Raw genomic sequence first — 24,195 nt, 5'->3', positions numbered from 1 at the left:
AAAAAAATTTAAACAAAACAAAACAAAACAAAAGCTAAGTTTTTTTTGTTGTTGTTGGAAACAGTAGAGATAGGAAGGTAGGAAGGTAGGAAGGGCAGGAAGGACAGGAAGGACAGTGGTTATCCCTCTGTAGTTTCTCAATCCAGTCCTACAACCGGAAGTGAGACACATTAAATGCCTCCTTCGGGCAACCCCTCCCTTAGTGGCAGAAGCAAGTAAAGCAAGCTGACTCTCAGCGGAGCGGGCCGCCCTCCCAGGGTGGTATTCCCAGCAGAGGGCGCGCTACTTAGTGGAACCCGCCCGGTGGCCTGAAGCTCCGCCCCGGCCGAGCCGCGCCCGCCCCCCGGACCCACCCAGGCCCGCCGGTCCTCTACGTGCCGGGTCAAGTCCCGCGGGCACCTCGGCGGCGCGGTGTTCGTCATGGGGCCGGCGCGGTGCAGCCTCCTCGTCCCGCGGTGGCCGTCGCTGCTTTCGCTGCTGCTGGGCCTGGGCGCGGGTAGGTACGGAAGGCGCACCGGCTGCCGCGTGTCTGTGCAGAGATGAAAGTTTGCTAGTGGGTTTATGGTTTACTTATTCGAGATAGGGCCTCCCGCCACTGTAAAGGAGCTCCAGATACTGGCATCTGGCTTTTAAACCAGCCCCCAGGGGTTTATATTGTTGTTGTTGTTTGTTTCTTTAACAAATTCCTTCTTCCTGGTGCTTATCTTGTGTAATTTATATTGCTTTTGAGCTTCTTCGTTTTTCCCCCAAAAATGCTTTCTGTACCCTTTTTTGTTTGTTTGTGCTTTTGTTTCGAGGTACGGGTCTCACTGTAGCCCAGGCTGACCTGGAATTCACTATGTAGTCTCAGGCTGGCCTCGAACTCATGGTGATCCTCCTACCTCTGCCTTCTGAGTGCTGAGAGTGAAGGCGTGTGCCATCATACCCAGCTGTACCCTTTATACATACATATATGTGTACACACACACACACACACAATTTATTTTTTACTTATTTATTTGAGAGAGAGGCAGACAAATGAGAGAGAGAGAATGGGCGTGCCAGGTCCTTCAACCACTGCAAGTGAACTGCAGGTGCATGCGCCACCTTGTGCAGCTGGCCTTGGGGAACTGAACCGAGGTCCTTTGGTTTTGCAGACAAACACTTTAACTACTAAGCCACCTCTGCAGCCCTCTTTTTGACTCTTGTGTTGTCTGATGATACCACGTGCAGAAACAAATGTGTGACTTTGGAAACTGCCCACTCATGAGATTTCCAGTCTGAAAACCACCTCCCTTTTCCCTGTGATCAGCTGTTGAAAGAGGTTATAGAGTTATTTTGATTTTTGAGCTGAGATGTGCAGTCAGAGACTCTGGAAAATCCTGCCACAACTGGGACTTTTTTTTTTTTAGAGGCTGGTCCATTATGTTTGGTCAGGACAGAAAAAAATAACACACCTACCTCCACCGGCACACTTTTGGGCAAAAATAAATTTGTGTTTAGTAGGATGACTTGCAAATTGATTTTCATTCTTCAGTCAGCAAAACATTTCCCCATCCTCATCAGGGACAGAGAATTTGAACTGAACTGAACCTGGTCCTTTAATCTTAGGAAGGTTGAATAGCAGCTATGGTTTAGTCTTAGCAAAGGGGGACTCATCAAGACCCTGTGCCTTGTGTCTGGGAAATGTAAAGTATGTTATCCCCCTCTTTTTTTTTTTTTTTCAAGGTAGGTTCTTGCTCTAGCCCTGGCTAACCTGGATTTCACTACCCCCTCCCTTTTATTTTTTTTTAGTTTTTTACTTTTTGGGTTGTTTTTTTGAAGGTAGCTTATCACTCTAGCCCAAGCTGACCTGGAATTTACTCTGTAATCTCAGGGTAGCCTCGGACTCACAGCGATCCTCCTACCTCTACCTCCCAAGTGCTGGGATTGAAGGTGTGTGCCACCATGCCCAGCTCTCCTTTTATTTTTTGAGGTAACACCTCACTCTATCTAGCCCAGGCTGACCTGGAACTCACAGGTTGATCCTGCCTTCCCAGTTCTGGAATTAAAAGGGTTTGTACCATCTCGCCTTGGTACCTCTGCCCCCCTCCCTTTAATGTTTACTGTATTTATTTGAGAGAGAGAAGGGGGGGAGAATGGGCACACCAGCGCCCCCAGCCACTGTAAATGAAATCTAGGCACATGCACTACAGTGTGCATCTGGTTGACGTTAAGTGACTTTGGCTTTGCAGGCAAGTGCCTTGACCACTAAGCCATCTCTCTAGCCCTACCCACTTTGGTTTTTTGACTTAGGGTCTTCCTCTAACCCAGGCTGGCCCAGAATTCATCAGAATGGGGATCCTCCTACCTCTGCTTCCGAGTGCTGGGATTAAAGGCAAGCGCCACCATATCGGGCCCTACTCCTTGTTTTATTTATTTTTGTTTGTTTGTTTTTCCGAGGTAGGGTCTCACTGTAGTCCAGGCTGACCTGGAATTCGCTATGTATGTCTCAGGGTGGCCTCGAACTCTCAGCAGTCCTCCTACCTCTGCTTCCTGAGTGCTGGGATTAAAGGCATGTGCCACCACGCCCAGCCTCTACCCCTTATTTTTAACAGTAGTAACCACCTGGGAGGGGAGAAGTGACAGGGAGTTAGATTAGAAGGGACCTGAGCCTTATCTGTCTTTTTCTTTTTTCCAGTTTTAACTTATCTGTCATTTTCAAGGAGACGGTAATCTTGTGTGACTTTATAGACTCTTAGAACCACATGTATAATATTTTAGCCATTGTGCTTTGCTCTTTATGTGCTTTCTGGCTTTCTTATCATGTCTGTCTGTTTGTCTTTTTTTTTTTTTTCCAGGTAGGGTCTCACTCTAGCCCAAGCTGACCCTGACCTGGAATTTACTATGTAGTTTCAGAGTGGCCTCAAACTCATGGCAATCCTCCTACCTCAGCCTCCCAAGTGCTGGGATTAAAGACATGTGCCACCACACCTGGCATGTTTTTCTCTTGTCTTTATTTATTAGAGACAGAGAGAGGAGAGAGATGGAGAGAGACAGAGAGAGAGAGAGAGAATGAATGAATATGGGTGCGTCAGGGCCTCTAGCCACTGCAAACGAACTCCATATTCATGCGGCAGCTTGTACATCTGGCTTATATGGGACCTGGAGATTCGAACCTGGGTCCTTAGGCTTTGTAGGCAAGTGCCTTAACCAGTAAGCCATCTCCCCAACCCCCATGTTTTTCTTATTTGTGACAGTCTTATGTAACCTCAAACTCCCTGTGCAGCTGAGGCTGGTCTTGAACTCCTGATCCTCCTGTGTTCTGCCTCAGTAGTAGAATTTGTGGCTTGGCCAACATGCCCTCCAATCTCCATGGTTTCTTTCTTTTTTCTTCTTGTTTTTATGCAAGGTTGTGTATCACTCTCGCTCAGGCTGACCTGTCAGTCTGGGCTGGAAGTCAGAATTCCCAGTGATCCTCCCTCCTACCCCTGCCTTCCAAGTGCTGGGCTCAAAGGAGTGTGCCACCATGCCAGGCTCTCTTCATTCTTTTAATTTACAAGACAATATTGTCTCCTCATCTCTTCTCCGTTGGGACAAGTTTTTATTCTTTTACTTTACAAAGAGGCAGGAAAGAGGAAGTAGGAGACTATAAGCCCTCACCAGGGACTGCCCTCTTCACACCCACACTCACCCCACCTTTTTTTTTTTTTTTGGTTTTTTTTTTTTTAATTTATTATTTATTTGAGAGCGACAGACACAGAGAGAAAGACAGATAGAGGGAGAGAGAGAGAATGGGCGCGCCAGGGCTTCCAGCCTCTGCAAACGAACTCCAGACGCGTGCGCCCCCTTGTGCATCTGGCTAACGTGGGACCTGGGGAACCGAGCCTCGAACCGGGGTCCTTAGGCTTCACAGGCAAGCGCTTAACCACTAAGCCATCTCTCCAGCCCTTTTTTTTTTGGTTTTTTGAGGTAGGGTTTCAGTCTAGTTCTGGCTGACCTAGAATTCACTATGTAGTCTTAGGCTGGCCTCGAACTCACGGTGATCCTCCTACCTCTGCCTCCCCAGTGCTGGGATCAAAGGCGTGCGCCACCACACCCGGCTCACCCCACATTTAAGAGGAACTGAACTCAGGGCCTCCCACAAGTCATGCAGCCCCCGGTGGGCGAGTGTTCTTCACCCCCTCATGATGTTGCCCAGGCTGGTCTGAAAGTCTGGCTTTGTTTCTCACAGCTCAGTTGTCCCCTCCCTCCCCTCACCTATCCCCCATGATATATATATATATATATATATATATATATATATATATATATATATATATATATTTTTTTTTTTTTTTAATTTTTAAAATTTTTATTAACATTTTCCATGATTATAAAAAAATATCCCATGGTAATTCCCTCCCTCCCCTCCCGGACACTTTCCCCTTTGAAATTCCATCCCCCATGATATATTTTAGGTAAATTACCTTGAAATACAAAACATCTCTAGCCTAGCAGCCAGGCTTGTAATTCACCTGGATGTGATGCATCCTTCAGGGCAATGACATTGAACTTCAGTTTCAGGAGCTGTCGTTGACTGGCCTGCACAAGAAGGCAAGGAAGTATGGGATTATGTGACTGTCCGGAAGGATGCCCACATGTTCTGGTGGCTCTACTATGCCACCAACCCTTGCAAGAACTTCTCAGAACTGCCGCTGGTCATGTGGCTTCAGGTAAAGTAGCTTTCTGGCCTGGTCTCGTGTTGAGGCCAGGTCTCCCTTTCTTACCTCTTTGCTTGGTCGTGTGTGCGTGTGCGTGTGTGTGTGTGCAGATGTGCCTGCCATGCACATTGGTGTCCTCCTCTGTGGCTCTTCTCCTTTATTTCCTTGAGAGAGGCTCTCCATGAACACGGAGCTGCTTTTTTCCCTCAGACTGGCTGATCCAGGGATTCCCCAGCAATCCTCCTGTCTCTGCATCCTTCAGCCCTGGACTTATGCCATGCATGGCCCTACTTTTTTTTTTTTTTTTTTTTTTTTTTTTGAGATAGGGTCTGTGGTGGTTTGATCCAGGCACCCCCCATAAACTTAGGTGTTCTGAATGCTAGGTTCCCAGCTGATGGATATTTGGGAATTAATGCCTCCTGGAGGCAGTGTATTGTTGGGGGCGGGCTTATGGGTGTTATAGCCAGCTCCCCCTCGCCAGTGTTTGGCACACTCTCCTGTTGTTATTGCCCACTTTATGTTGGCCAGGGGGTGATGTCCACCCTCTGCTCATGCCATCATTTCCTCCTGCCATTGTGGAGCTTCCCCTCAAGCCTGTAAGCCAAAGTGAACCTTTTTTTTTCCCCACATGCTGTTCTTGGTCGGGTGATTTCTACCAGCAATGTGAATCTGACTGTAACAGGGTCTCACTCTAACGTAGGCTGACCTGGAATTCACTATGTAGTCTCAGGGTGGCCTCAAACTCATGGAGATCCTCCTATCTTTGCCTCCTGAGTGCTGGGATTAAAGGCGTGTGCCACCCTGCCTGGCTCCTGTTTTTTTTTTTTTTTTTAATTTGGGTGCTGGGAATTGAACTCAGGGCCTTACCCTTGCACAGCAAGCCCTCTTTCCTGTGGCACCACCTCCCCGGTTTTTTGCTGGTTCTTACGGGTGTCCAGCTCAGCATTGAAGGACTGAGCTCATCCTTCTGAGAGAGGATGAGTAAGGGTGTGGCCTAGGAGGCCAACTAAGGGTGAAGGAGACCCTGTTTACTGGTCTTTTTCCAGGGTCTTTTGTGTGTGGATGAGTGGGAATGTGGGCGCTTGGGACACAGCACACGTGTGGAGGACAAAAGACAACCTTGATGCCTTCCACCTTGTTTGAGGCGGGGTTTCGTTGGTGCTCACAGCTGCATACACAGGCTAGCTGGCCGGTGAGTTTCCAGACTCTCCTGTCCCTGCCTCCCATCTTGCAGATGTACTGGGATTACAGACATGTACTACCACATCTTTTGTTGTTGTTGTTTTTGTTTTTCGAGGTAGAGTTTCACTCTATCACTCTAGTCTAGGCGGACCTGGAATTCACTATGGAGTCTCAGGGTAGCCTCGAACTCAAGGCGATCCTCCTACCTCTGCCTCCACCCCCTCCAGTGCTTTAATCCAGTGCTAGGATTAAAGGCGTACGCCACCACGCCCGGCTTCACATTAGTTTTACATGGGTCCTGGGTATCTGAACTCTGCATCAGGCTTGCATAGCAAGTACTTTTACTTACCAAGCCATCTCCCCAGCCCATTTTGGGGTCATTTTATTTGCTTATTTTATTTTATTTTATTTTATTTTATTTTTTTTATTTTTTTTTTGCAGAGTGTCACATGCTGCATTTATTTGTTTGTTGAATTGATTTTTTTGTTTTCTGTTTTTCTTCAAGGTAGGGTCTCACTGTAGCCCAGACTGACCTGAAACTGTAGCCTCATGGCAATCCCCCCTACCTCTCTGCCTCTGCTGGGGTGAAAGGCTTGGCTGTTTGTTTCTTTTTTTTTTTTTTTTTGCATTGGATAATTATTTATTTATTTATTTATTTATTTTTTTTTAATTTTTATTAACATTTTCCATGATTATAAAATATATCCCATGGTAATTCCCTCCCTCCCTATTTGCTTATTTTAATTAATAATTTATTATTAGTAATTTTTTTGAGGTAGGGTCTCACTCTAGCCCAAGCTGCCCTGGGATTCACTCTGTAGTCTCAGGGTGGTGGCCTCGAACCCATAGCAATCCTCCTACCTCCACCTTCCAACTGCTGAGATTAAAGGTGTGCACCACCCTGCCCTGCTAATTTTTTAAAAATATTTATTTGACAGGGAAAGAGAAAGAAAGAGAGAGAGAGAGAGAGAGAGAGAGGGAGGGAGGGAGGGAGGGAGGGAGGATGCACCAGGGCCTCCAGCCACTGCAAACAAACTCCAGGTGCAAGCGCCCCTTGTGCATCTGGCTAATGTGGGTCCTGGGGAATTGAACCAGGATCCTTTGGGTTTGCAGGCAAAAGCCTTAACTGTTAAGCCATCCCTCCAGCCCCCGCTGATTTTTTTTTTTTTTTTTTTTTTTGAAGCAGGGTCTTGCTTTTAGCCCAGGGTGACTTGGAACTCACTCTGTAGCCCTGACTCTGCCTAAAGCTCATGTTTGTTTGTTTTTTTGTTGTTGTTTGTTTGTTTTTTTTCGAGGTAGGGTCTCACTCTGGTCCAGGCTGACCTTGAATTAACTCTGTCATCTCAGGGTGGCCTTGAACTCATGGCAGTCCTCCTACCTCTGCCTCCCGAGTGCTGGGATTAAAGGCTTGCGCCACCACACCCAGCTCAAAAGCTCATGTTTTAAAAGAACTTCCAGCAGGCTTTTGTATCTGAGTGAAAATATGAGACCCTGGCCTTACCCATAAGCGTGCTTGCATTTTAACCTCTGAGCTCTGCCTCAGGGAGGGGAGGAGGAGGTTCCTGCTGCATTCCTGAAGTGGCTGGCCAGTGGTGGCCTTACTGGGCTGGAAAACTACTGTTCTTAAGGAGGGGTTGAGGAACCAGGTCTTGCTTCAGCCTCTGAAAGGTGTGGGTGCCGCCCACATGTTGTTTAAAACTCTAGATGGCTCACCAGTAAATAGTGCTCCCTGGTACTCACCTCCTTGAGGTGCAGATGGGGCCTTCCTCCACAGATGCCTCCCAGAGCATAGGCCTTGCCTCCCTGGCCCAACGCTGCAGAACTCCTGCTGCAGTGACACAGGGATGAAGCCTGGAGGGAGGGCCTTCCCCTCCTCGATGTCTCTTCTGAGGGTTAGAGATGGGGCTGTGCCTGAGAGCCACGTAGGACGATGCTCAGAAGAGGAACCTATATGGTCAGCCCAGGTGATGGATGTGTGGCATAGTTGACAGCAAAAGGCTGGGCATGGACAAGCTTGGGCCTGATAGTTGGAAAACCTGGGTTTTCAGTACCTATCTGTCATTTTTAGCTATAGACACTTCCCTTCTCTGGGTCTTGGTTTTCTTTTAATTTTATTTATTTATTTATTTATTTATTTATTTATTTATTTATTTGAGATAGGGTCTTGCTGTATAGTCTAGGCTGATGTGGAATTCACTATGTAGTCTCAGGGTGGCCTTGAACTCATGGCAGTCCTCCTACCTCTGCTTCCTGAGTGCTGGGATTAAAGGTGTACGCCATCATGCCTGGCCATGGCCTCCTTTTTGTCCCTGCGTGGCCACAGGGAACTTTCTAGGTTTTTCAGTAAAACAACATTGTTTTGAAAAACAGTGACTTTTTTTCCCACAGGGTAGGAATGTACCTCAGTGGGAGATAGCTTGCCTAGCATGTGCCAGGCCCCAGAATTGCAAAACAAAACACAAATTGCAAGCTTTTGCTTTTGCTTGATCACAGGTGCATGCATGTGTCTGTGTACCCCACATGCGTGCATGCAGAATACAGAGGAAGACTTGCGGGGGGGGGGGTGGCGCAGAGCCTCTCTTTGCATCCAAGGCTCACTGTTGTTACAAAAAGCAGGCTTACCAGGCAGTTCCAGTGATCCTCCTGTCTCCACCTTTCTCAGCACTGGGGTTACAGGCATTCCTAGCCTTGCATGTGGCGTGGGTTCTGGGGAGCAAAGTCACGGCCTCGTGCTCGCTTCTCTGGTGCTCTTACTCATGGGGTCACCCCTCCAGCCCTTGCAGAGTTGTTTTGAATGAATTGGTTGCTAACATTTTAAAGTTGAGACATTTTATTTTATTTTATTTTTTCATTTTTCGAGGTAGGGTCTCACTGTGCTCAGGCTGGCCTGGAATTAACTCTGTCATCTCCGGGTGGCCTAAAACTCATGGCAGTCCTCCTACCTCTGCCTCCCGAGTGCTGACATTAAAGGCGTGCGCCACCATGCCCGGCTTCATTTTATTTTATTTTTTAGATATTTTATTTATTTGTGAGAGAAAGAGCGTGCTGCAGCAAATGAACTCAACATATGCACCACCCTGTACATCTTGGCTTATGTGGGTCCTGGGGAATCAAACCTGGGTCATTTGGCTTTCAAGGTAAATGCCCCAACTGCTACATCTTTCCAGTCCCATTTTCTTTCCTTCTTTTTTTTGAGGTCTTACCCTGGCTCAGGCTGACCTGGTTTTCAGTTTTCAGGGTGGCCTTGAACTCATGGCAATCCTACCTGTCCTTCCCAAGTGCTGGGATTAAAGGCGTGCACCACCATGCCCAGCTCCCATTTTCTTTTCTTGTTTTGGTTTTTTGAGGTAGGGTCTCACTCTAGCTCAGGTTGACTCCCATTTTTGTTAAAAAATTTTAAAAAATATTTATTTATTTATTTGAGAGAGAGAGAGAGATACAGAAATAGGCAGGTAGAGAGAGAAAGAGAATGGGCATGCCAGGGCCTCTAGCCATTGCAAACAAACTCCAGATGCGTGCACCCTCTTGTGCATCTGGCTTATGTGTGTTCTGAGGAGTCAAACTGGGTCCTTTGGCTTTGCAAGCAAGTGCCTTAACTGCTAAGCCATCTCTCCAGCCCACAAAATATTTTTTCATTTGTAAGCAGAGAAAGAAGACAGACAGAGTGGGCATGCCACTTTGTGCATCTCTCTGGCTTTGCATGGGCACTGGCGAATTGAGCTCCAGTTATTAGGCTTGCCAGACAAGTGCCTTAACTGCTGAGTCATCTCTCCAGCTCAAGTTGGAACATTTCCGTCCTGTTTCCAAAAGTTAGGAGATCTAACAAGTTGAAGGCTGAGTACACTGTAGCCAGAGCTGAATAGCAGTGTGTTTCCTACCCCCATCCACCTTGTTTCAAAGTGGGCAGGAGCTATGGGAGAAGGGAGCCCTCAACTCTCCTGCGATCCGCTCTGCCCTTAGCCTTTTAAGCCAAGATGTATGCTGCTTGAAGCTGTTCACAACTGAAGCCTGGAAACTGCATTTTTTCCCACTTCCCCAGAGGCCCAAGGAAGAAGAATAGAATATGATTAGAAGAAATGGTTAGTTTACATTTAAAAAGAGATCACTGTTAACATCCCACCACTGACTTCTTTGGGGGAGAGGGCATGCTTTGAGAATTAAGGTTACAGCCTGAGTGGAGTAGCAAGTTATTTTAGGAACACTCTCTAGTCATTTAAGCATCTCAGTTCATTCACTGACACATTCATCATATTTCATCATCACTGGGTAGCTCTGGGTCCCAGTGACATCCCCTTTGTCCCCAAAACTCTAGGCAAAAGATGCGGTCACTTTTGGTATTCACACAGATAGTCGCCTCCTTCATCTGGCTTCTCCTCTTGCTGGGAAGGGGGGCAGGAGAAGGGAACAGACTGGGAAATGGGTTTTATGCCCCCAAAACCAAAGCCTCTGGGCTTCTTAACATCCTCCCCCTTGTTTGGAGTCTCATCTAAATGAGGATCCGGTCTCATTTGAAGAGACATACTTTGTTTTAACTGTGTATTCTCTATAAGCGTTTTTCAACATTGCCACTTGATTTTTGTCTCACGGTTTGTGATTCTAAGCAGCATGAATCATCCTGCAGACGTGGTTTACTGACCTGTTTCCCTACTGTGGGGCATCCGAGTTGCACCTTTTCCTCTTGTTGGTGCTGCTATTAATGGTTCCGTGATGAGCATCTCCAACTGGTTTGTGAACTTTTTACTACTGTTAGGAAACCTTAAGATGCAAAATGGATGTAATCAAAGGGAGTCGGAGCTTCTGATCTTATCATACGGGGCTGATGTCAGTTCAAAGTGCCAGTGTAGGAAGCATTTGCCTGGGGAGCCTATTGAGTTGTCCAGCCAGCCCTTAGCCTTGCCTCCTGGTGTGCTTGTTTCCTACCCCCAACCTCCTTCTGTTCCTCGTCTTCCTCCACCTTTTCATCTTCTTCCTTCTAGAGAGAGAAAATGGGCAGAATTTTGCTATGATGCCCAGGCTAGCCATGAACTCATGACCCTCCTGTCCTTCAGTGCTGGGATCACAGGCATGTGTGGCCACACCCTGGCTTGTGGTGTGTTCTTCCCTCTCTTACCCATCTTGCCCTGCAGAGAGAGACCACATTCTCTTGTTCTCAGCCCTGGGCCTGTGCCCTGCCTCAGCTGAGAAACCTCTCCTCGTACTCTACCCCCTGCTCAGCCTCCAGTTTGTCCAGAACACCGCCCTCCTTCCCTTTAACCCTCTCCCAAGGTCTTCTTCCCATCACCATCTCAAAGTTAACCCTACCTGACCCTCCCCTTCCCTGTGAGCCCTTCAAAGCCCCTGGGGCCCCAGGGTGGAGCAGCAGTTCAGAATCCTGCTTTTCCACTGCTCCTGGATGTGCACGGTATCACGTGGTCCCTCCCTAGGACTTGGTTATGTTATAACTAAACCGACCCTTGGACCTGGTATCTTGTCAATCCACAGGGCCCCAAGGAGAGAGTCTCCCACTTTGGGGAAGGCAAGAAAGTTAAATAGTTCCAGTTCATTTACTTATTCTTACTATTTTTTTAGTTTTCAAAGTAGGGTTTTATTTTAGTCCAGTAGTCTCAGGGTGGCCTTGAACTCAGTGATCCTCCTACTTCTACCTCCCCAGTGCTGGGATTAAAGGCTGTGCCACCACGCCTGGCTAAAGCTATTTATTTTTTAAATGATGGGTTATATGTTGCCTTATCTTTATGTATTTACTTATTTATTTGAGGTGGGGGGTGCGGATAGAAAGAAAATGGGCAGGTCAGGGCCTCTAGCCACTGCAGACAAACTCCAGATGCATGCACCACCTTGTGTATCTGGCTTTACGTGGGTCCTGGGGAAATCGAACCTGAGTCGTTAGGCTTCGCAGGCAGGCAGTTTAACTGCTGGGTCATCTTTCCAACCGTAGGTTCCAGCTCAGATGGAGCCCCTGGTGACTGAGAGGCCCAGGGCCAACTGCATCTGCCTCTGGACCTTGCTGTTACTGGCCGCCTTTGAAGGGAAAGCAATTCGAGGAGGTGCTTTTGGAAGTCTCCTCTGGTGCTCTGGTGCATGAGACCCACAGCGGGCCAAGACACAAGCACAGCGAAGCCGGAGGCTGGAAAGATCCGTGAGGGCCCCTTATCCCTCCTCAGTCTTTTCAAAGAGATGCAGAAATCCCTGGTACCCTAAAGAAAAATAGGTCCTTTTTTTTAAAAAAAAAAAAAAATGGAACGTTTCACGAATTTGCATGTCATCCTTGCGCAGGGGCCATGCTAATCTTCTCTGTATCGTTCCAATTTTAGTATATGTGCTGCCGAAGCAAGCACAATAGGTCCTTTTTTAAAAAACGTTTTTTTTTTTTTCGGTTCATGTGTTGTAGTGGTATGTGTGTGTATGTGTGAGAAGATGCATACAGAGTTGTGCATTGAACCTAGAGCTCACCATTTATCTGTGAGAGTGGCTGACCACTCCTAGTGTTTCTAGTGTTCCTCCTGCCTCTGTCCCCCTCAGGATTGGGGTCACAGGCATAAACAGCAATGCCCAACTTGCACACAGGTACTGAGGCTCAAACCCAGGATCTTAGGCTTTTGCAGCTGCCCCTGACCTGCGGGACCAATCTAACATGGGGTGGTCGAGGAGGGCTGCAACCTGAAAGAACGGGTGGGAAAGAAGAAGGAGACCAAGCGGAGGATTTGTCAAGGTCTCGTTTAATGTTGGATTTTTTTTTTAAATTTTTTATTTATTTATTTGAGAGCGGCAGACACAGAGAGAAAGACAGATAGAGGGAGAGAGAGAGAATGGGCGCGCCAGGGCTTCCAGCCTCTGCAAATGAACTCCAGACGCGGGCGCCCCCTTGTGCATCTGGCTAATGTGGGACCTGGGGAACCAAGCCTCGAACAGGGGTCCTTAGGCTTCACAGGCAAGTGCTTAACCGCTAAGCCATTTCTCCAGCCCTAATGTTGGATTTTTTTTAGCTCTTTTATAATCAACCAGCAGGTAGGGCAATAAGGAGGGGAAAAAGGGGGAGGGGGTACAAGGAAGGAGGAAGTAGGGATACCTGGCCATAATCTTCTGGAGCATCTTGTGGTATTTCTGGAATCTCTCTTGTGACATCTCCCAGAGCAGCTGTTTGTTCTGGGGGAGGGGCTGCATGAGAGCTGCTAGTTCTCTTTTGTCCTCAGGGCAGCCAGGTCATGGTCTCTGACATGCAGCAAGTGCTCTTACCTGCTAAACCGTTTATTTATTTATTTTGCGCTCCCCCCCCCCCCCAGGTCTCACTCTAGTTTAGGCTGGCCTAGAATTCACAATGTAGTCTCAGGGTGTCCTTGAACCCAAAGAGATCCTCCTACCTCTCCTTCCCAAGTGCTGGGATTAAAGGCGTGTGCCACCACATCTGAAGGTTTTTGCTTTTGTTTTTGTTTTTCAAGATAGGGCCTTGCTCTAGCTCAGGCTGACCTGGAATACTCTCTGTAGTCTCAGGCTGGCCTCAAACTCAGAGCATTCCTTCCACCTCTGCTTCTTGTATTCTGGGATTAAAGGCGTTTACTACCATGCCTGGTAAATTTTTTTTAATTTAATTAATTAATTTTGAGATGTGGTCTCATGTAGCTAAGGCTGGTTTCAAACTGGCTATGTAACAAAGGATGATGACCTTGAACTCCTGATCTCCCTGCCTCCACCTCCTCAAGTGCTGGGTTTGCAGGTATGCACCTCCATGCCCAGCAGAAAATTAATCCATGCCAGGCGTGATGGCCCATGCCTTTAAGCCCAGCACTCAGGAGACAGAAGTAGGAGGATCGCTGTGAGTTTGAGGCCAGCCTGAGACTACAGAGTGAATTCCAGGTTAGCCTGGGCTAGAGCAAGACCATACCTCAAAAAAACCAAATACATAAATAAAGAAAGAAGAAAAAAGAAAAGGCAACCTTTTTGCAGGATGACCAGCCATCACTGCATTATGAGTCATTTATTGTGGATGTGGTCACCGGTCAGAACAACTAGATGTTGGCTGAATATTGTCTGGGTTTATGTTCGTTTCTCTCTGTTCCACAGGGCGGCCCAGGTGGTTCCAGCACTGGATTTGGAAACTTTGAGGAAATTGGACCTCTTGACAGTGACCTCAAGCCACGAAACACTACCTGGGTACCTTGAAGACTGCCCCCAGTTGTGCCTGCCCTTGGGCCTCTGAGAGCCCCAACCCTGTGAAGCCCGTCACAGCACAGGGCAGGGCCACAGAGTTAGCAGTCTCCCACACCCGTCCTCTCCCGCCCAGCCTCCCCTAGCTTTCACCTCCTCCATCTCCATGACCCCTCCCCACCCACCTTCAGAAACTTCCAGTGAGGTGATGCATAGCTGTAATCCCAGCCCTCAGGAGTCAGAGTAGAACGATCTGGAGTTCAAGGCCATCCTTGGCTGGAGAGAAGGTTCAAGGATAGCCTGGGCTACATAAAATCTTGTCCCCCTAGAAAGAAAAGAAAAGGAAGCTTCCTTTAGCGGACACTGGGGACCCTGTCCTTACTCACATGCTCTGCGCCCACAGACCACTGGCACAGCTTCCGGTCCTCTGCTCTTTCCCAACCTCTTCCTCAAGCCTTCAAGTCCTTCTCTTTGCCCCCTGATGTATTCCTGGTTCTCTGTTCTTATGCCCACCCCTCAGTCTCTTCTTTCTTTCCTTTTTTTGGGGGCGGGGAGGGAGCTTGGGTCTCTCTCTAGCCCAGGCTGACCTGGAATTCACTATGTGGACTCTGGCTGGCCTCAAACTCACAGCAGTCCTCCCACTTCTGCCTTTCCGGGTGCTGGGATGAAAGGCGCGTGCCACCACACCCTCATTCTTAGCATCACTCCCCTCCCTTACTCCTCTGCTCAACCCTCTTGCTCCCCAACAACCTCATTCTTTTCTTTTTTTTTTTTTTTTTCTTTTTTTAAAATTTTTTATTTATTTATTTGAGAGCGACAGACACAGAGAGAAAGACAGATAGAGGGAGAGAGAATGGGCGTGCCAGGGCTTCCAGCCTCTGCAAACGAACTCCAGACGCGTGCACCCCCTTGTGCATCTGGCTAACGTGGGACCTGGGGAACCGAGCCTCGAACCGGGGTCCTTAGGCTTCACAGGCAAGCGCTTAACTGCTAAGCCATCTCTCCAGCCCCAACCTCATTCTTTTCAGTTCACACCCTACACTTGCTTCTTGTGGCAGCAGGAGCAAGGTACCATCCCCTCTGGTCTGTCCCCAAGCCTCCCAGAACCAAAGGTGCTACCAAAGGCAGGGGCAGAGAGCTTGGGTCCTGGTCCTCTCCAGCTCTGTGACATTCACTGTGCACGCCCTGGGCCCTTTGGGGGCTTGGCTTTCCTAGACAGCAAATAATGTGGCTGGATACCATTACCAAGGATCCTTTCAGATGCACAGTTCTGTAATTTTCAGCCTGTTTTTTTTATTTATTTATTTTTAAATATTTATTTAAGAGAGAGGGAGTGAAAAAGGCAGCAAGAGAGAGAATGGCCGTGCCATGGCCACTAGCTACTCCAGATGCATGGGCCACCTAGTGCATCTGGCTTTATGTGGGCACTGGGGAATCAAATCTAGGTCCTTAGGCTTTGCAGACAAGTGGACAAGTGCCTTAACTGCTGAGCCATCTCTTTCCAGGCCTTTTTTTTTTTTCATTTTCATTTTTATTTATTTTTTGGGCACACTTGGGCCTCTAGCCACTACAAATGAATGATTCCAGAAGCATGTGCCATCATGTGCATTTGGCTTACATGGGTTCTGGGGAATCGAACCTGGGCCCTTAGACTTCACAGGCAAGTGTCTTAATCACTAAGCCAACTCTCCCACTCTCCCCCCTCCCTTTTTGAGACAGGGTCACACTGTAGCCCAGGCTGACCTAGAATTCATTCTAGGCTGGCTGAACTCACAGGAATCCTCCTACCTCAGCCTCTCAGGTGCTGGGATTAAAGGCTTGAGACACTACACCTGGCTAATTAGATTAATCTGGAAGAAAGTACACACTTACTGCTTTAGGTTCCTGCCAGAGTGACCCTTGATATGTACTAGACATGGTGGCACATATCTTTGGTCCTAGTACTTGGGAGGCTGAGACTGGAGGATCATCATGAGTTCAAGGTCAGTCTGGGCTAGAGTGAGATCCTATCTTGGGGAAGGGGGAGAAAAAAACCCAAAAACCTTGATGATAAAGCCAAAGATGGCCTTGAATTTTTTTTTGTTTGTTTGTTTTATTGAGGCAGGGTATCTGCTCTAGCCCAGGAATTCAGTATGTAGTCTCAAGCTGACCTAGAGCTCAAAGAGATCCTCCTACCTCTGCCTCCTGAGTGCTGTGACTAAAGGCGTGCGTTACCACTTTTTTTGGCCTTGAACTTTTTGATCCTCCTGAATGCTAGGATTACAGGCTGATGCTACCACTGCTGGTTTATAACAGGTTGGGGATGGTGCCCAGGGCTTCCAGGCCTACTGGGCAAGCCCTCTATTGACTAGGCAGCATCCTTGGTCTCACGCTCTCCCTTTAAAGAAAAGTCCCTTTTAGCAGTTAGATAAAATCACCACTCCAGTGTCAGTAAGCTTGTGGGCTTTTGCTGAGAACCTGTCCGGCGACAGAAGGATAATGACTGGCCCCCGCTGTTTCCCGCGTTCTTCTCTCCTTGGCGGTTTGCTGTAGCTCCAGTCGGCCAGTCTCCTGTTTGTGGATAATCCTGTGGGCACTGGCTTCAGTTACGTGAACAAGAGCAATGCCTACGCTACGGACCTGAGTATGGTGGTTTCGGACATGATGGTTCTCCTGAAGAGCTTCTTTGATTGTCACAAAGAGTTCCAGGTAGGCAAAGGCTCAGGGCCAGCTGTGCAGTAGTGATGGTGTTGATTGGAGTGTGAACTCTCCCAAATTCAATGCCACTTGATTTTCTTTCTTTCTTTCTTTCTTTCTTTCTTTCTTTCTTTCTTTCTTTCTTTCTTTTTTTTTTTAGAGAAATAGAACTTTATTGTATGCTTTTCATGAGGAAATACCACAAGAGGGTGCAGAGACACCCCAGAAGTACCAATTTTCTCTGGCTTTTTCCAGTTACTTCAAAACCTAAGTACCAGGAGCAGAGGGCTGGAGGGATGGCTCAGCAGTTAAGACACTTGCCTGAAAAGTCTAACAATCTGGGTTCAATTCCCCAGTACCATGTATTGATTTTCTTTTTCTTTTTCTTTTTTTTTTTTTAAAATATTTTATTATTTATTTATTTGAGAGAGAGAGAGGAAGAGGCAGATAGAGAATGGGCGGGTTGGAGAAATGGCTTAGCTGTTAAGCACTTGCCTATGAAGACTAAGGACCCCGGTTCGAGGCTTGATTCCCCAGGACCCACGTTAGCCAGATGCACAGGGAGTGCACACAGCTGGAGTTCGTTTGCAGTGGCTGGAGGCCCTGGCGTGCCCATTCTCTCTCTCTCTCTCTCTCTCTCTCTATCTATCTATCTACCTCTTTTTCTTTCTGCCTGTTGCTCTCAAATAAATAAATTAAAAAAAAAAAAGAAAGAAAGAGAATGGGCACATCAGGACCTCCAGCCACTGCAAACAAATTCTAGAGGCATGCGCCCCTTTGTGCATCTGGCTTATATGAGTTCTGGGGAATTGAACCAGGGTCCTTGGCTTCACAAGCAGATGCCTTAACCACTAAGCCATTTCCTCAACTCAATGCCAGTTGATTTTCTGAGAAGCCCTGTTCACTCCCAAGGTTGGATTGTGGGGTTTTGTCTAGCCAGACATCATTACATATGGGGAGAGAGGCAAAAGCAGATTTTAAAAAATATTTTATTTATTTAAGAGAGAGGCAGATAGAGAATGAGCATGCCAGCGTCTCTAGCCACTGCAAACAAAGTCCAGATGCATGCACCACCTTGTGCATCTGGCTTTTCATGGGTCCTAGGGAACTGAGCCTGGGTCCTTGGACTTTGCAGGCAAGTGCCTTAACTGCTAAACCATTGTTCTAGCCCCAGATTTGTTTTATCTGTCCAGAAATTTAAAATTGCTGGGTGTAGTGGTACATACCTTTAATCTCAGGAGGCAGAGGTAGGAGAATCACTGTGCGTTCCTGTGACTTGAGGCCAACCTGAGTGTACATAGTGTATTTCAGGTCAGCATGGGCTAGAGTGAGTCTACCTTGAAAAACAAGAAATTTAGAAGTTATTTATGAGCTGGATGGATGGTTTAGTGGTTAAGGCACTTGTCTGCGAAGTCTTTGGATTCAGATTTAATTCCCCAGGACCCACGTAAGCCAGATGCACAAGGGAGCGCGTGTATTTGGAGTTGTTTGTGCTGGCTAGTGGCCCTGGTGTGCCTGTTCTCTCTCTTATCTGTCTCTTTCTCTCAAATAAATAAAATAAAATATAAAAGTCATTTGTGTGAATAACAGGCAGTTAGGATATTTAATTCTCTGTAAACTTTGCTTACCAGATGGTTCCATTCTACATATTCTCAGAATCCTATGGAGGAAAGATGGCTGCTGGTATTGGCCTACAACTTCACAAGGTAACAGAGATGATGGTTTTGTTGTGATGGCTTGGGATGAAAACTCAATTGTTTTTACTATGAAAGTTTTAAAAGGAACAGTGGAGCTGGAGAGATGGCTCAGTAGTGAAGGTACTTGCCTGCGAAGCCTAAAACCCTGATTCAGTTCTCCAGGACCAATGGAAAACCAGAAGCACAATGTGGCACGTATATACGCAGTTTGTTTGCAGTGGCAGGAGGCCCTGGAGTGCCTCCTCTTCCCCGCCACACCCCCACTCGTGTGTATGTGTGTGTTTCTCTTCTCTCTGTCTCCTTCTGCTTGTAAATATACATATACATACACACACATATATATATAAAATGTATGTATATATATATGAGACAATAAAACTACTGGAATCATGGCTTAGCAGTTGAGGCGCTTGCCTGGGAAACCTAAGGACCCATGTTTGACTCTCCAGGTTCCATGTAAGCTTATGTGTGTACTGGGGAATTGAACCTGTGTCCTTTGGTTTTGCAGGCAAGCACCTTAAGTGCTAAGCCATCCCTCTAGCCCAAACATTTTTTTTAATTATTTATTTATTTATTCTCAATTTTAAGAAAAATTCCATGATTATAAAAAATATTCTATGGTTGGGCTGGAGAGATGGTTTAGCGGTTAAGGCACATGCCTGCAAAGCCTAAGGACCCAGGTTCGATTCTCCAGGTCCCTTGTAAGCCAGATGCACATGTTTGCTCATGCATCTAGAATTCATTTGCAGTGGCTAGAGGCCCTGGCATGCCCATTCTCTCTCTCTCTCTCATAAATAAAAATAAATTAATTAATAAAAAAAAAATCCTATGGTAATACCCTCCCTCTCCCCTAAAGATTTATTTTTAGCCGGGCGTGGTGGCACATGCCTTTAATCCCAGCACCCGGTAGGCAGAGGTAGGAGGATCGCCATTAGTTTGAGGCCACCCTGAGACTACATAGTAAATTCCAGGTCAGCCTGAGCTAGAGTGAGACCCTACCTCAAAATCAAAATAAAGATTTATGTTTATTTATTTGAGACAGAGAGAGAGGGAGAATGGGCATGCCAGGGCCCCTAGCCACTGTAAGCAAACTCCAGACACATACGCCACCATGTGCATGTGTAGGACATAGAGAATTGAACCTGGGTCCCCAGGCTTCTCTAGCAAGTGCCTTAATCAAGCCATCTCTTTAGCCCAAAGCTGAACATTTTTATTTATATATTTGAGAGAGTATATGGGCACCCCAGGGCCATTAGCCATGCAAGCAGAGAAAGAGAATGAGAATGGGCATGCCAGGGCCTTTTGCCACTGCAAACAAACTCCAGATGTATGTGCCAGTTTGTGCATCTGGCTTTATATGGCTCTAGGGAATTGAACCTAGGCTGTCAGGCTTTGCAAGCAAGTACCTTCAACTGCTGAGCTGTGTCTGCAGCAGAGTATGTAGTTTTTTAAAATTACTTTTTATTTTTAAAATATTTTATTTATTTGAGAGAAAGAGGCACAGAGAGAGAGAGAGAGAGAGAATGGGCATGCCAGAGCCTCCAGGCACTGCAAACAAACTCCAGACACATGCACCCCTGTGCATCTGGCTTACATGGGTCCTGGAGAATCTAACCAGGATCCTTTGGCTTTACAGGCAAACACCTTAACCACTAAGCCATTTCTCTAGTCCCTTTTAGAAAAAATAAATAAATAAGCAGGGGTGGTGGTGCATGCCTTTAATCTCAGCACTTGGGGGGCAGAGGTAGGAGGATCACCGTGAGTTTGAGACCAGCCTGAGACTACATAGTAAATTCCAGGTCAGCCTGGGCTAGAGGGAGACCGGTCTCTACCATGAAAAACCAAAAAATAATACACACACACACACACACACACACACACACACATTTAAGGGAGAGAGAATGGGTGCACCAGGGCCTCTAGCCCTGCAAATGAACTCGAATTCCAGATGCATGTGCCACCTTGTACATCTGGCTTATGTGGGTCCTGGGGAATTGAACCTGGGTTTTTTGGCTTTGCAGGCAAGTGCCTTAACTGCTAAGCCATCTCTCCAGTCCGAGCGTGTACTGTTTTAATGACTAGAAAGGCAGAGAAGCATGAACTTGCTTTAGGTACATGCCCTCCCTGAACCCCTAGATACTTGAGGAGACCCCAGCCCTTGACCACTGCTGCTTGGCATAGGAACGTGTGTCCAAGGAGCCCCTGAGCACTCTGAGAAGCATCCAGATCTTAGGGACAGGGATGGCTGTTTCCCCCCAAGAATGACAAGAGACAGGTCCACACACATTCTGCCCAGACCCCATGAGCAAGGCAGCCCCTCCTTGCTTTCTCAGTAGCAGAGGACAGGGGCTACCCTCACCCTCTATGTAGTTTCGTAATACCCGGGGAAGCTTGGGCAGAAGGGCTGTGTGCTCCAAAAAAGTGGAGTAGACCACGACTCAGCTGAGCGGGGGTGCAGGCTTGGGCACCCTTGGTCAGGGTGCTCCTTGGCTCCTCTTGCAGGCTGTCCAGGAAGGGACCATCAAGTGCAACTTTTCTGGGGTTGCGTTGGGCGATTCCTGGATCTCCCCTGTCGGTAAGTCTAGAATTTTTAGGCATCTCTTTTTTCCCCTCTCTATCCCTTCCTGGGACTTTGGGCGTATTGTGGCGTGGTATAAAGAAAGGTCTGGTCACCCTAGGTAGAGTGGGCATTGACAGGCCCAAAGGATTCTATCCAAGGCCAGCTGGGTAATTGACGAGTTTATCGAGGAAACTTACAGGAATATGGACAACCTCCTGCAGCTGTGCCACCAAAATATCCCACCCCTAGGTGGTTGTTTTGTGGTAGGTGGGTTTTTAAAAAATATTTTTACTTATTTATTTATTTGAGAGAGGGAAAGAGGCAGAGAGAGAGAGAGAGACAGAGAATGAATCAGCATGCCAGGTCTTCCAGCCACTACAAACGAACTCCAGATGCATGTGCTACCTTGTGCGTCTGGCTTACATGGGTCCTGGGGAATTGAACCAAGGTCCTTTGGCTTTGCAGGCAAGTGCCATAACGGCTAAGCCATTTATTTCTCCAGCCGTTTTTTTTTTTTTTTTTTTTTTTTTTTAGTTTTTCCAGGTATCTCACTCCACTTCAGGCTGACCTGGAATTCACTGTCGCAGGGTGGCCTCAAACCCACAGTGGTCCTCCTCCCTCTGCCTCCTGAGTGCTGGGAATAAGGTGTGTGGCACTGAGCCTGGATTTCTGGTTTTTTTTAAGCCAGAACTTTTTTTTTTTTATGTTTGTTTTAAATTTATTTATTTGAGAGAGAGAGAATGGGCATGTCAAAGCCTCTAGCAGCTGCAAACGAATTCTGGATGCATGTGCCATCTTGTGCATCTGGCTTTCATGGGTCCTGGGGAATCGAACCCAGGTTCTTTGGCTATGCAGGTAAGTACCTTAACTCCAGCCTTTTTTTTTTTTTTTTTTTTTTTGAGGTAGGGTCTCACTGTAGCCTAGGCTGATCTGTAGCTCACTCTGTAGTCCCAGACTGGCCTCAAACTCAAGGCAGTTCTTCTACCCTAGCCTCCAGAGTTCTGAGATTACAGGTGTGCCTCACCATTCCTGGCTAATTTTTTTTTTTTAATTTTTTATTTATTTATTTGAGAGCGACAGACACAGAGAGAAAGACAGATAGAGGGAGAGCGAGAGAATGGGCGTGCCAGGGCTTCCAGCCTCTGCAAACGAACTCCAGACGCGTGCGCCCCCTTGTGCATCTGGCTAACGTGGGACCTGGGGAACCGAGCCTCGAACCGGGGTCCTTAGGCTTCTCAGGCAAGCGCTTAACCGCTAAGCCATCTCTCCAGCCCTAATTTTTTTTTTTTCGAGGTAGAGTTTCACTCTAGCCCAAGCTGGCCTGGAATTCACTATGTAGTCTCAGTGTGGTGTTGAACTCACAGCAATCCTCCTACCTGTGCCTCCCAATTGCTGGAATTAAAGGTGTGCACCATCATGCCCAACCCAGCTAATTTTTGACCTCACATATTATTTTTAAAATTTTTTTTGTTTATTTTATTTATTTATTTGAGAGCAACAGAGAGAGAAAGAGGCAGATAGAGATATATATAGAGAGAATGGGTGCACCAGGGCCTCCAGCCACTGCAAATGAACTCCAGACACGTGTGCCCCTTGTGCATCTGGCTAACATGGGACCTGGGGAATCGAGCCTCGAACCGGGGTCCTTAGGCTACACAGGCAAGCGCTTAACTGCTAAGCCATCTCTCCAGCCCACCTCACATATTATTTATTAATTTAGACAAAAGTCTCTAACCTGGCCTCGAAATCTTTATGTCTCTGAGGATGGCCTTGAACTTCCGATCCGCTTACTCCCACCTCTCAACTGCCGTGGTGGCAGGCATCGGCCTCTGTAGTCAGTTTTATGGCATGTTGGGGATAGAATCCAGGGCTTCATGCTTGGTAGGCAAATACTCTACCAACTGAGCTACATCCCAGCTACCCCATATTTTAGCACTGCTGAAGTTATGTAAGGCTGGGGCAGAGGAGCCTGGTGCTTGGGATCTCAGGGGAAGGTCTCGTGAAGATCTTGTGACACTTTTCCCTGGTGTGGACGTTAACAGCTGTGTTACCATAGGCCTAGTGGTCTGCTATGTCGTCCATGGTCTGGTAAGTCACCACAGCCATTCTGCTCTGTGATGGTGATGGTCATTTCAGAGCTGGAGGAGACAGTGTCCTCCCGGGCTATGTCCACATCAAAGAACAGGGAAGCCGAGCGTAGTGGCACACGCCTTTACTTCCAGCACTCTGGAAGCAGAGGTAGGAGGATTGCTGCAAGTTCGAGGCCAACCTGGGACTGCAGAATGAATTCCAGGATTGTCTGGGCTAGAGTGAGAACCTAGCTTGAAAAAAAAAAACAAAAACAAAACCAGAAATGAACAGGGCAGTAGAATTTTCTGGGTTCCTGGAGAAGTCATGACAAAGTGTTCACTTCAGGAGCATCTGAGGTGAGTGGGGATAGAAAGGCCTGTACAGCCGGGGATGGTCGTGCTTGCCTTTAATCCCAGCACTTGGGAGGATGAGGTAGGGGATTGCTGTGAGTTTGAGGCTAGCCTGAGACTAGATAGGAAATTTCTGGTCAGCCTAGACTAGAGCAAGAACCTACCTTGAGAAACAAAAACAAAAAGGAAGGTATTTAGAATCATTTGTAAAACACCTGTTACCAAGCTGTCTCACCCACGCCCTTTTCGTTCTGCCTCTTGAATGCTGGGATTAAAGACATGAGTACAACCACTCTTGCCCAGCCACTTTTTTTTTTTGCATATATGTAGAATGCATTTGTATATGCAAATGTGAGCACATGTGGAGTCCAAAGGAGAACGTCAGGTGGCCCTCGCTGCAAGCATCACTCATGGGTGTGGTGGTTTGACTCAGGTGTCCCTCATAAGCTTAGGTGTTCCGAATGCTAGGTTCCCAGCTGATAGAGATTGGGAATTAACGCCTCCTGGAGGCAGTGTATTGTTGGGGGCGGGCTTGTGGGTGCTATAGCCAGCTCCCCATTGCTACTGTTTGGCACACTCTCCTGTTCCTGTTGTCCACCTTATGTTGGCCAGGGGGTGATGGCCACCCTCTGCTCATGCCATCATTTTCCTTGCCATCATGGAGTGTCCCCTTGAGTCTGTAAGCCATAATGAACTCTTTTGGTCAGTGACTTCTGCTGGCAACGCGAACCTGACTGCAACGACGTGTTTCTTTGAGATGTAATCTCACTGACTCTGGAACTTGCTGTGTTTCAGGGAACCCCAAAAGTTCTATGATCTTTGCTCCTCTCAGGACTAGGGTTACAGATATGTGTGGC

General features: G+C 47.3%; 1 protein-coding gene and 1 non-coding gene across 2 annotated transcripts in view; one reads left to right on the top strand and one right to left on the bottom strand.

The window, feature by feature from the left end:
* The first annotated feature begins 371 nt into the window (after positions 1-371).
* Scpep1 (serine carboxypeptidase 1) overlaps positions 372-24,195 on the top strand; it is a 45,893-nt gene continuing 22,069 nt past the window's right edge. The window contains exons 1-6 of the mRNA XM_045159325.1: positions 372-496; positions 4,519-4,673; positions 13,902-13,991; positions 16,518-16,673; positions 18,293-18,367; positions 20,861-20,933. Coding sequence (XP_045015260.1) covers positions 421-496; positions 4,519-4,673; positions 13,902-13,991; positions 16,518-16,673; positions 18,293-18,367; positions 20,861-20,933 — 625 coding nt within the window. The 5' untranslated portion in view covers positions 372-420. The remainder of the gene's footprint in view (positions 497-4,518; positions 4,674-13,901; positions 13,992-16,517; positions 16,674-18,292; positions 18,368-20,860; positions 20,934-24,195) is intronic.
* LOC123463688 lies at positions 12,072-12,178 on the bottom strand. The gene has a single exon (XR_006639079.1). It is a non-coding gene; the product is annotated as a U6 spliceosomal RNA (small nuclear RNA).

This window comes from Jaculus jaculus, chromosome 9, assembly GCF_020740685.1.
Source record: "Jaculus jaculus isolate mJacJac1 chromosome 9, mJacJac1.mat.Y.cur, whole genome shotgun sequence".
Taxonomy (NCBI): Eukaryota; Metazoa; Chordata; class Mammalia; order Rodentia; family Dipodidae; genus Jaculus; species Jaculus jaculus.
The sequence above is the reverse complement of the archived record's forward strand: the minus strand, read 5'-3'. Positions and strand labels throughout refer to the sequence as shown.